Source organism: Trichoderma harzianum, assembly GCF_003025095.1.
Source record: "Trichoderma harzianum CBS 226.95 unplaced genomic scaffold M431scaffold_1, whole genome shotgun sequence".
NCBI lineage: Eukaryota > Fungi > Ascomycota > Sordariomycetes > Hypocreales > Hypocreaceae > Trichoderma > Trichoderma harzianum.
This window is the reverse complement of record NW_020209249.1, coordinates 3,930,436-3,942,436: the sequence shown is the minus strand read 5'-3', so window position 1 is coordinate 3,942,436 and position 12,001 is coordinate 3,930,436. Positions and strand designations below refer to the sequence as shown.

The following is a 12,001-nucleotide window of genomic DNA, read 5'->3' as shown; positions in this document are numbered from 1 at the left end:
CCGACTACATACGAACCGGATAAACTGCAGCTTTACTTGCTCTACTGCTTGGGCTATCTTCGGCCATTGATATTGACGCTGGTCGTTTGCTTTTGGCTCGCTGTGCATTCCGCCTGGCCGAACTCGGCCCCTTGACTGCGTTGAACCGCAGGTAGCAGGGACAAAATGGACGGGTCATCTGCAGATCGGCACCTCGATGCGAACGCAGGTCGTGAAGTTGTCTATTGCCATGCCTGCGCCAGAGAATGGTACCGCGATGAGCGTGGGTTACTATGTCCTAGATGTGGCAGCGATATCACAGAAATCGTATGTTGCCTTTCTCTCGCCATTTCTCTTCCTTGCCTTGCTTGACCTTGACTGACCCAATCCATAGGTAAGCCCAGACAATGATCCTCGGGATTTGAATGACGACGACGATTCGGAGCCGGAATCTCCCCCACTGCGCCATAGATTCCCACCCCGGGACCGTGACCACGACCACGACCACAACCATGACCATGATTCAGACCCAGACGAAGCTGATATTGAAGAACATCTTGGAGGACCGAACGGCTTTCATTTCCGCCGCAGCGTTAGGGGCCGCCCAGGAATGCAGCACCATGATCCCAACGTCGACCCTGTGATTGAACGATTTCTCGGGATGATTCAGGATTTCCAGCCCCCGCGACGACCCAATGCCTACGAACAACGACCGGAGGAGGGCCGATTTGGAGGGCCGCATATCCATCGCGCTACATTCACGAATGGAAGTGGCAGTGCCTCTGTTACCATCTTTTCTGGCACTGGGACGGGACTCTTTGGACCGGGACCTCCTGGCCAGGAGCGCCACGGCGACCCATTCCAAACGTGAGTTGACCTGCTTGTCGTTTACATCAGATTGATGCTGTCTTGTTTCAGAAACTAATTGAAGCTGTTGTACATTTTAGATTCTTCTCCAATGTCCTTCGGGATGTGTCACCTCCCGTAGGAGGCCGGGAGGCAGGAGGTCCTACTCCAGGATTTGCGAGAGGACTCCAAGAGATTTTAAACCTGTTTAACCCGGCACATGCGATTGCCGGAGATGCCGTTTATTCACAGGAAGCTCTGGATCAGATCATTACAAACCTCATGGAAGCGCATCCACAATCGAATGCTGCGCCGCCAGCGTCAAACGAGGCACTTGCCAACCTGGATCGAAAGCCCGTAGATGCCTCCATGTTGGAAGGTGAATCAAAAACTGAATGCACTATTTGTATAGACGATATGAAGGTGGGTGACCCGGCTGCATTTCTGCCTTGTAAGCACTGGTTCCATGAAGAATGCGTCACTCTCTGGCTCAAAGAACACAACACTTGTCCGGTTTGTCGAGCATCCATTGAGAAGCCCGAGGACAGAAGCGGCCCCAACAGGCATGCAAGTCCACCCCCAATCTCCACCCAGTCTAGCGATTCGGATGATCTATATGGGAGCGGGCTGAACCGTACCGAGCCGCTTCCAATTCCCGGAGCAGGGCCATCTCGTCCTCCAAACCAGAGCCAGAGCCGGCTTAATGAAGCCATGCGTGGCCTCTCATCACAACAAGAGCAGCAAGACCGTGAGAGTATGAGACGTATCTGGGGCATTTCTGGAGGCGGTTCTGGGGATCGCGCCGAACGGGAGCAAGAGCGCGATCAGCGGGAAAGGGAGAGAGACCGCATCTGGGGCGCCCCGTCTGCCTACGATACTTGGCGTGCGCAACGGCGAAACTCGCGAAACTCGCTTTCCCCTACGAGCCCTAGATTGTCTTCGTTTGCGGATTATAGAGTGCGCCCGAGACAACCCAGCCCACCCCAAAGCAGCCGTCGTGAGAGAGAGAACTCGAACGCCAGCACCAGCGCCAACCCTAGTCAACCTACTAGTTCCGGACCCCTTAGTTGGCTGAGGGAGAGGTTCTCGGGAGGAGGCTCCCGAGATGAGGCTAACCGTGAAGAGCGTTGATTACGCTCTTTACCGGAGCTGGATCCGGCTCATCATCATTTCCGTGAGGGGTCAACAAATCAGTCATCCATTGCCTATAAGTAGGCAAGGTTAGTTTTCCGTGAAGCAGCCGGATGAATGAATGATGGATGCTATAAACCCGGCGGGACGTCTGGAAACCAGGCATGACGGAAATTGATTTGATAGGCTGCTCTGGTTGTTGAAAGAGGGAGGAGGAGGGGAGAAGTAAGAACACGAAACAAAACATGACCAATCAGGCATTATACATTTGGGTTTCAACCGCACTTAGGTTAGCAGTGCATATCGAAATAACGACATAACGATAGAAGGCTTTACTGTACACACAAGTGGAGATTTGCTGCATGCTCGCGCGATGAAGTTGCAACTGCCTGAAGCTTGTTTCTATTCTAGGCAGATTTGGGAAGGGGAGGACCTTTGAGACTCAAGTCATTTTGTTTTCTTCCTGCTTGCGTTGGCTGTGATTGACGATAAATAGCCAATAGTGGTTGCAGAAGCGTAACCCACCGCCGCGGGCTTGACTCTGGAGGTACAGACAACTTAGTTCTGAAGCCATTGCCGCCCGGTTGGTATGCGCATAGTACCTATTTATATTATAGTATTGCGAGTCTAAAGACTCTTGTTCGAGCTGTAACTTGGATGGCTGCAGCTAAATTGCTTGTAGTAAACTGATGACATGTATATAGGTATGTAATACTATAGACTACCCTCCATGCCGTATGCGAGCTTCGTATATTCGTATGTGTGCATATTGACGACACTAGAGAAGCAGCTAAGCAGCCTGCAGAGCATTCAACCAATGAACTGACCAAAATCTCACTACTGAAGATGGCTGCAAAAGTGGCGATGGGAGACTCGCTGAAGAATTTCAAGATGGCATGTTTCGAGCGTTTACTTTGACTGATTTAGTTTACGAGTACAAGGGGAGTTTTACAAAGAGGGGGGGGCAAACGGGATTCGGCAGTGGAGAGGCTACGGTATTGCTGTTGGGCAGGAGTTGTTACAAAATCCTCTCTGCAGCGGCATTTGGGCGGCCGCTAACTGATTGCTGGCAAGAACTCGTAGTTTAATCAATGCTATTATGATGAGTCCTCATGTAAGCAGAAGATCCCAGTTTTGAAATAGCAACTACGCCGTATTATTCCCTGCTTAGATACGGAGAATACGCAGGGTCGATTGATTGACATCTGAGAGCGGCCCCACCGGCGACTTGAGCCGAGGCGCCGAGGCTTAGCAGGAAGCTCAGAACTCAGCAAAAATAAGAATGTGACGCACGGAGAGACGGAGACGGAGACGGAGACGGAGCATCGGAGTTGGTGGGAACGGGAATGAATGTTGGCGAATTCTATTGATGGCATTATTTTCATGTATTATTATTTGCTTTGCTCTGAGAGGTTAAGAGGTTAAGAGGAGGTGCAGCTGCAGTGGTGTTGTGGCACTGGGGCGGATGAATTGATGCATTGATTCGGATCCTTAGCGGGCTTACAGTATACTATCCAATCCTAGATGTAACAGCGAGTGCTAGAGTTGCTGAGACGCTGCAGGAAGTTACATAAGTTGCTTTCCCTGCTAGGAAAGTCTGGATGACAGCGTCGGCCGACATTGAACTTTTGCCCGGGCAAGTGGATTCTCATGAGAAGCGGCATTGCAAGCATCCAAGTCCGTGCTCGTTCGGCCGAGTTGCCGTTTCACGACTGTTATGTATGGAGCCCTTTTTTCTTAATGAATGGATAAAGGGGGGGGGGGCTTCGGAGATTCCACAAAGTCCTGCCTATTTTTTAATCGTTCCATCTCTCCTATGACGATAGGAATGGAAAAAAGAAGACAGCTAAAATGTGTTCGGCAACCGCAGCTCTACCGTAATCGGGAACAAGAGCCCGATCCCCCACCGTTCGTCCAGGTCACAAATCACGTCTGGCAGCTCCACCACGATGCCGCTAGAGAACCCCACTGACGGGATTGCCGTTGGATTTACGGAGATGGAGATTGGGTGAGAGGGAGCAAGGGGTGGGTAAAGTTTGCATAGTAGGAGCTGGGAGCTGAGGTTTTAGGTGCCGGGGAGATAGCCAAAGGGAGACAGAGAGAGTGAATGAGACAGAAGAGACAGAAGAGATCGGAACCGGCATTCGGGGGGAGACCCTGGCCGAACTAAATCAATCCGTGCTACTGTACGTCTTACACGATTTCGGGCTCTGCTAGGGGCCCCGAATGGCCACGGAGCCCATGGACAGAGAGAGAAAAGTGGCGGAGATGGGCATGAGGATGAGGATGAGGCTGATGGTGATGGATGATGCCATGCTGCATTTCGTCTGAAACGACTTGTTTTGTGTAGCTCGAGGCCATAATCTCGCAGATAAATAACACGAATATTTCCTCACTCCTCCTCTTCCCACCAAAACAAGTCAAGACACCTTTTTTTGAATAAAGAGGGAAAACAAAAGACCTCTCTCTCCTCTCTCTCTTTGTCCCACCATTCGATCATCGCCCCTCCATCCCCTTTTGACAAGCTCCATCACAGCCCGCCGTTTTAGCTGCCTTGTCTTTTAGCTACATACCTTAGCAGCGCTTTGGGCATTTAAACTTGAAGCCTGGGCCTTGTTGTTCTCCTCATTCTTTCTTTCTCTTCCTCTTCTGCCCAGTTTGACATTACGTCAAATTGCAATTGGAGTCTTTATTCTTCTTTTTGCTTTCTTTCGATCTTCGGAATCGACACGACAATGGCCGATTCTGTCCCTATTCCTGAGCCTCCTGGGTTGCCCTTTTTGGGTAATTTGGGCGAGTTCTCGGCGAACCCGATTGAGGATATTGTTCGCTTGTCGAATACATATGGTAAGACGAGACTTAATCTTTCGTATACGTGTATATGCCGATACACTGGATGACTATCTCCTTGCTGTATCTATACCCATATGCTTCATGTATCCTTCTCAACATGTATCTCCTATACCAGCTCCGCCTATCTGCTATCGATATCCACCTATCGATGTCGCAACCCTACCTTGCCTTATGCTACCAACAACACTTTGTAACATCATCATCATCACTGAGGAATCTTTATTAACCCGCCTTAACAGGAGAAATCTACAGACTTCATATGGGTAGCCGTCCCGTTGTCTTCATTAGCACTCAGGCCCTTGTCAACGAAGTCTGCGATGAGAAGCGATTTCAAAAGTCTTTGAGCTCCGTTCTCCGAGTATGTCCAATCAATTCTCCTGGCTAAATAAGCTATGTTGTGTTGGGTAGCGTTTTGAATCACTCAGAGTAGCTTGTACTAACGTTCATTGGCTATCTAGGTTGTGCGTGAGGGCGTCCACGATGGCCTATTCACCGCACACTCCGATGAGCCCAACTGGGGAAAAGCTCATCGTGTTCTGACTCCGGCCTTTGGACCTCTCCCTATCCGCGATATGTTTGATGAGATGCATGACATCAGCTCACAGCTGGCCCTGAAACTGGCTCGTCACGGTCCTCACAAGCCCATTCATGTATCGGATGAATTCACAAAGCTGGCGCTGGACACCATTGCGCTGTGTTCTATGGATTATCGCTTCAACTCTTACTACAAGGACAAGATGCACCCCTTCGTCCAGGCCATGGGTGACTTCCTTGCAGAATGCGGTAGACGAAACAGGAGACCCGGCTTTGCCCCCAACTTCCTCTACCGCGCCGCCAATGAAAAGTTTTACAACGACATCGCCATTCTGAGAGACACTGCCAATGCCGTTGTGGAGGCTCGAAGAAAGAATCCCAGTGATCGAAAGGACCTGCTCGGCGCCATGTTGAACGGCGTGGACCCCCAGACCGGCGAGAAGCTAAGCGACGCCAACATCACGGATCAGCTCATTACGTTTTTGATTGCTGGCCATGAGACAACGTCTGGTACGCTATCATTTGCCTTTTACCATCTCTTGAAGAACCCATCCGCCTATCGAAAGGTCCAAGAAGAGGCCGATGCGGTGCTTGGCCGTGGACCTGCCAAAGTCGAGCATGTTTCCAAGCTCGTTTATATCCAAGCAGTACGTATCTTCTATTCTTATGCCTCTTTTTCTCATCCTATTCCCGCGTTTCTTTGTTGTAAATACACAGAATACTTACAGTAGGCGATACAGGTCCTGAGAGAGACTCTACGTCTTAGTGCCGCAATCCCGGCCTTTTCTGTTGAAGCTCTCGAAGATACCCTTATTGGAGGCAAATACCTCGTTCACAAGGGCGAACCAATCACCTGCGTTCTCGCCAAATCACATCTTGATCCTGTAGTCTATGGCGACGACGCCAATGATTTCAAGCCAGAGCGCATGCTCGATGATGAGTTTGCTCGGCTCAACAGAGAATTCCCCAACTGCTGGAAGCCCTTTGGCAACGGCAAGCGAGGCTGCATTGGAAGAGGTTTCGCCTGGAACGAGGCCGTCATCGCCATGGCTATTCTTTTCCAAAACTTCAACTTTAGCCTCGACGATCCCAACTACCAGTTGGAAATTGCTTCATCCCTGACTATCAAACCAAAGGATTTCTTCATGCGAGCCACCCTTAGGGATGGAATGACTCCGACAGAGCTTGAGCAGAGGCTGGCTGGAAAAGGCGTCGTAGAGGAGCATCATGCAGATAAGAAGGCGGCCAGTGCAGCGAGCAGCAAGGGACCCCAGAATCCCTTGGCTGTTTACTACGGTTCCAACAGCGGCACTTGCGAGGCCTTGGCCCAAAGAGTGGCAACTGATGCAGCTAGCCATGGCTTCAAGGTCACTGACCTTGCTCCTCTTGACTCTGCCAACCAGAACCTTCCCAAGGACCGGCCAGTCATCATTGTCACGGCCTCGTACGAGGGACTGGCACCATCCAATGCGGCCCACTTTGTAAGCTGGATTGAAAACCTCAAGGGCAACGAGGTGGAAGGAGTGTCATATGCCGTCTTTGGCTGTGGTCACCACGACTGGGTCCAGACGTTCCACCGCATTCCTAAGCTCGTGGATTCGACTCTGGCAGAGCATGGCGCTACTCGCCTCATTCCGCTAGCTACTACCGATGCTGCGGACCGTGACATGTTTAGCGATTTCGAAACTTGGGAGGACGAAACCCTCTGGCCTGCTCTGAAGGAAAAGTATGGTACCTCTGCAGCATCTACCGATGGCTCAGCTGGCGGCTTGATTGTCGATGTATCGCTCCCCCGCAAGTCGACGCTACGCCAAGATGTCGAGGAGGCCCTCGTCACCAGCACCAAAACTCTGACTACCAGCGGATCTACTAAGAACCACATCGAGGTCCGCCTGCCTACAGGCATGACATACCGATCCGGCGATTATCTGGCTGTCCTGCCCTTCAACCCGAAGGATACGGTAGCCCGAGTCTTCCGTCGCTTCCAGCTTTCTTGGGATGCCGTCTTGACCATTCACTCGGACCAGCCGACTGCCCTCCCCACGGATACCCCTGTTTCTGCAAACGACTTGTTGAGAGCATATGTTGAGCTAAGCCAGCCAGCAACCAAGAGGGTGAGTACAGATGATACACTTGGAGTGACTGAGTTGAAAATTTGGGCTAATACTTTCTTAATAGAACATTTCTGTCATGGTTGAAGCTACTCAGGATGAGGAGCTCAAGGCTCAGATTGAGAAGCTAGCTGGGGACGACTACCAGCAGGAGATTAGTGCTAAGCGTGTTTCTGTCCTCGATTTGTTGGAGAGATTCCCCTCTCTCGAATTACCCCTAGACACATACCTAGCCATGCTTCCACCCATGCGTGTCCGCCAGTAGTAAGTTCAAACGAATCCATATACATATCACTGTTGACGCCTTCCCTAACGTACTTTACAGCTCCATTTCCTCTTCTCCTCTGGCGGATCCCTCCAAACTCACTCTTACCTACTCCGTTCTCGAACAGCCCGCGCTATCCGGCCAGGGTTCTCACTTCGGAGTGGCCACGCACTTCCTGGCTTCTCTTGCCCCTGGTGAGAGACTACACGTTGCCGTCCGCCAATCCAAAGCCTTCCACCTCCCAACCGATGCCGAAAACACTCCTCTGATCTTCGTCGGCACGGGCTCCGGCTTGGCTCCTTTCAGAGGCTTCGTCCAGGAGCGCGCTGCCATGATTGCCGCGGGCCGCAAGCTTGCGCCAGCCTTGCTCTTCTACGGATGCCGCTCTCCCGATATGGACGATCTGTATGCCGAAGAATTCGAGCGATGGGAGAAGCTTGGCGCTGTCGAGATGCGCAAGGCTTACTCGCGCGCTTCGGACAAGTCGTTTGGCTGCAAGTATGTCCAGCACCGAATGTCGCACGACCGCGAAGATTTGTTTAAGCTGTGGGATCAGGGCGCCAAGGTCCTCGTCTGCGGTAGTCGCGATGTTGGAAAGGCCGTCGAGGCTGTTTGCGTCGAGCTTGTTCAGGAGAAGGCCAAGGCTGACGGAAAGGAGGTGGATGAGGAGAAGGCCCAAGCTTGGTGGGACAAGCAGCGCAATGAGAGATATGTCACGGATGTGTTTGACTAGACGAGAGTCATGCCGATTTTGGTATCTGAATTTTGGGTTGTCTGTGCTTTGACGAGCATGCCATTAAATGTAGCGATGTCTTTGAGGATAGTGTGTTGATACAAGTCTGATATCAAGCGGTCAGCTTTATTACATTGGCAAAGAAAGAAAAGAACGGAAGAAAAATTGTGTAGCTATCTAACACCCAAAATCTATTAAACATGAAAAATTCATATGTCAGTTATTCAAGTGTCATCTCAACCCTCACGATGCCAGCTGACATATTTCGGCCACTCGATACTAGAACGGCCACTATTTACAATAACTGTATCTCAGGACATTATAGCTTTCTTCTTGTTTTCAACTCATCTACAACTAGCTACCCCTATTATCCACATTTCATGTCTCTCAAGCCGTTGAGCGCAGTCATCAGTGAATACCTCCATCTACATCTACATTTACTCGGTTCGTTACATACTCCTATTCATTCGCACATCTCCATGCAATCAAAAAACTCCTCGCCAATCGTATCCTCATAGTCAACTTGGCCATTTTCGTCCTCACCCTCGCCCTCATGGTTTTCAAAACTACGTAGAGAAACTCCATCCGGCAGCACCAGCATTTTGCCACGGATGTGATCCGCCGTCAACTCCATGCTGGGTTTCCAGGAGGCACTGATCCTCTGGATGTTTTCTTCCGTACAATGAACACCCAAATGCGGTTCTTTCAACACCAATTGCGCCAAGGCGGAATAAAATTCTCCCTCCTTGATGAAGGGCTCGTCGTCAAAGAGCTCCCATTCAGCTCCCTTTCGCGGATAGAGATTTACCCGCTGCCCTAGACATACCCTTAGGACTTCATAGGCGCAGATGATTCGAAGCCGCCCCTGGATTTCGCTTGGGATTCGAGCTCCAGCTCCAGCTACCAAAATGTTGGCTTGCTCGGCCATTAGGCGAGACTCTTGGTATGAATCAAAGGTCCCTCTGCAGATAAGAATATCCCAAAAGAATTTGCCTGCGGAACTCGAACGGCTGATGGCTTGAAAAAGCGTAGTTGCAGTTTCCGGCAGCTCCAAGATTATACCGTACGAACAGCAGGCATAATGATCGATTCCAACGGTGTCCAATGCCATGGATGTAACCAAACACTCTACATTGGATGTTGGGTCTGTGAAGAGTGCCAGTGCTTCATCTCTCTGTGCTTCCGTGTGCTGCTTGCGAATCTGCAGTGTTTTGACTCCTACATGAACAAGTAATGCGCACACAACAGCCTGTGTCAAAGTATGACTGCAGTAAACCAGAAGCCGTTTCTTTTGCTGCTTCACCTGCATTGCTTTTCTAGCGACATATGCCATCTTGGGAGACCTGAAGCAGATGCTCGACATCATCTCGTAACCTACCAGTGGCACTGTAAACGTGCTGTCTGAGCGAGTGTGATAGAAATACCACTGAAGGCCGCCACTACGATCGTGTCGCAGAGCCGCATTTCTCCCAGCCGTTCCAGATAGCTTTTCATCAAACTCCGCAATGAGCTGGATGTTTCGCACGTTGGCCTTGGATAAGATGGTGAAATCGACATGCGTGGACGCCAAGGAAAGAATCTTCTGTGCTTCATTGCTAAGGCGAGTAGGTGGCGGCTTTCCAATATGGCCTCTGTTCGCATGCAGCGGTACTGCGTCTTGTGTCTTGGGCATCTGACCGTACATGTGCTCCATGATGAAGTCGTACATGACAGTAGACATGTTGCCCTCGTATAATCCCATCTCAATGGTCCGAACATGAACTCGTGGGGTTGAGTTTCCAGCATGAATCTCCGATCGATCTTGTATATCGACGTCTGTCAACTTTTGGATCGCCAAGATCTGAAGTGCTCTTTGCACGGTTTTAGATACCAAATCAGCATCCCGCTTATTGTCAACACCATTATCCGTAACGGCGTTCAATTGATGAATTCGCCCTAATCTGCAGATATCAGCTGCCAAGTAGCCATTGTATTGAACTCCAGCGCTGGAAAAGAGCCATTCCATCACAGTAGCACTGTTTTCTTGCAAAGGGCGAAACAAGAACTCGTTTGGTCGTTTTTTGATATCTTCCTCGATATCGATACTGGGACCGAACATCTGGAGGATTTCTGAGATTCGCTCACAAATACGCCATGAGATGGCCTGACTTGATGGATTGCTAGCTGGATCAAATCCAAGCACCCGATTGATGTCGTGCAAATCGGCCATCTCACCCAAGTCTACGCCAGAGTATTGGGTAACACTTGGGCACATATTCGATAGCTCGAAACGCCTATCATCGATCATCCGGCGTGCGTACAGGCGTACGAACTCGACCTCAGGGTCTGAATCATAACCGAACCATTGTGCTGCTCTCAATGGCCAGAAATTGCGTGCCCGGGGTACTTTACTTTTCCTCCGTCGAAATCTAAAATGATCAATAACACAGAGCGCCACTTGCCAATTATTTCGGCTGTGTCCCCAAATAGTGTTGTTGACGTCCGCAGGAGATTCTGTGAATCGGCCTGGGAAGAAGGTCATGAGCCGATATGCGCAAGCAATCGTGGTGAGAATCGTATCCCATTCACTTGGTTGCAGAAGTAGGCCTGACCTAGCCGAGACAACGGTTTGATCAGTCTTGACAACAACACCAGGAGTTGTCTCCAAGTTGCGCCACAAGACATCGAATTGTGCATGAAGCAGCTGGACCTTCTTCCAGACCATCCTCATCTGGTCCAACTTCTTGTTCTCGCTAGACTCTATCTGTCTAATAAGGGGCTCCAGAACACGAGCAACTAAGAGCATGTTGTTAATAATGGATATTGAAAAGAGTTGAGCAACCTTCAAGGGTATAATTGCAGTTTCTTAGGAAGCAACTTACCATCTCTGTCCAACTAAGTAAAGAGCTGATGAGTGTCCTGTAGGCCAACCAAGGCAGCAATCCAAGGGCTACTAAATATATCATAGATAACAATGGTGGAGCCATTAAGGCGCTTGCGATTCTGCTTTTCTGCATCTCGTAACGCAGAGTCTAGACTCTCAGAAGTATCGATGGGTGGCCGGGTGAAATGGCATGGTTGCTTGAAGTAGTCTGCAAAGAAGCCATCTTGAAGAGGTTTGCCGAGCCTCCACTCATTTAAAGTCAGAGGGGGAGCGGATCCCAAAGCGTTTTGTGGCAAAAGTCGACAGTTTAGCGTCCGATGCTTCAAAGACGAGGAGCCATCAAGAGGGGGAAGAGGATCAGGAAAAGCATCCTCTGACGCTTCAGGGGTATGTGGCTCTCCAGGAATTGCATTCATTGCTTCATCAGCCATGAATCAAAAGTCAAAAGCAGTCAAAAGCAGCTAATCAAGTAAAAAACGCAGAATACGACAAGAAGGAGACAAGAATAATGAGACAAGAAGGATATAAGAACAAGAAGGAGATATGAAGGGGATAAGGACAAGAAGGGGACAAGAAGGAGAGAATAAACGATACGTTCTTATAAGAAATAGCATCGAAAGGGTGCCATCGAAGCTAAGGCTCAGGGAGGCTTTATAAGTCAAGCAAACGAGGTTATCTGCAAACGA

General features: G+C 50.0%; 4 protein-coding genes across 4 annotated transcripts; 3 read left to right on the top strand and 1 right to left on the bottom strand.

The window, feature by feature from the left end:
• Positions 1–165: 165 nt before the first annotated feature.
• On the top strand, positions 166–1,956 carry M431DRAFT_71550 (hypothetical protein; the record flags this gene model as incomplete). Its single annotated transcript, XM_024921915.1, has 3 exons — positions 166–306; positions 374–846; positions 927–1,956. 3 exons carry the CDS (start codon positions 166–168, stop codon positions 1,954–1,956), a joined length of 1,644 nt encoding a protein of 547 aa, XP_024780927.1.
• Positions 1,957–4,385: 2,429 nt separating this feature from the next.
• M431DRAFT_527177 (hypothetical protein) lies at positions 4,386–8,705 on the top strand. Its single transcript, XM_024920703.1, has 6 exons — positions 4,386–4,803; positions 5,049–5,167; positions 5,268–5,990; positions 6,084–7,457; positions 7,522–7,718; positions 7,780–8,705. Exons 1-6 carry the CDS (start codon positions 4,692–4,694, stop codon positions 8,450–8,452), a joined length of 3,198 nt encoding a protein of 1,065 aa, XP_024780926.1. The 5' UTR covers positions 4,386–4,691; the 3' UTR covers positions 8,453–8,705.
• M431DRAFT_207027 (hypothetical protein) lies at positions 8,560–8,883 on the top strand. Its single transcript, XM_024913404.1, has one exon. It carries the CDS (start codon positions 8,666–8,668, stop codon positions 8,849–8,851), a length of 186 nt encoding a protein of 61 aa, XP_024780925.1. The 5' UTR covers positions 8,560–8,665; the 3' UTR covers positions 8,852–8,883.
• M431DRAFT_12975 (hypothetical protein) lies at positions 8,763–11,731 on the bottom strand (the record flags this gene model as incomplete). The annotated part of the gene is made up of 3 exons (XM_024912420.1): positions 8,763–11,227; positions 11,314–11,326; positions 11,405–11,731. The coding sequence occupies 3 exons, from the start codon at positions 11,729–11,731 to the stop codon at positions 8,916–8,918; spliced, it is 2,652 nt and encodes an 883-aa protein (XP_024780924.1). The 3' UTR covers positions 8,763–8,915.
• Between the last annotated feature and the right edge of the window lie 270 nt (positions 11,732–12,001).

What these genes read in the sequence shown, in the direction of transcription:
- M431DRAFT_207027 (XM_024913404.1), top strand. Translation starts at nt 8,666, where the DNA reads ATGTCAGTTATTCAAGTGTCATCTCAACCCTCACGATGCCAGCTGACA.
- M431DRAFT_527177 (XM_024920703.1), top strand. Translation starts at nt 4,692, where the DNA reads ATGGCCGATTCTGTCCCTATTCCTGAGCCTCCTGGGTTGCCCTTTTTG. An exon ending in CTTTGAGCTCCGTTCTCCGA is followed by an intron (nt 5,168 to 5,267) that starts GTATGTCCAATC and finishes TTGGCTATCTAG; the next exon opens with GTTGTGCGTGAGGGCGTCCA. An exon ending in GCCAGCCAGCAACCAAGAGG is followed by an intron (nt 7,458 to 7,521) that starts GTGAGTACAGAT and finishes CTTTCTTAATAG; the next exon opens with AACATTTCTGTCATGGTTGA.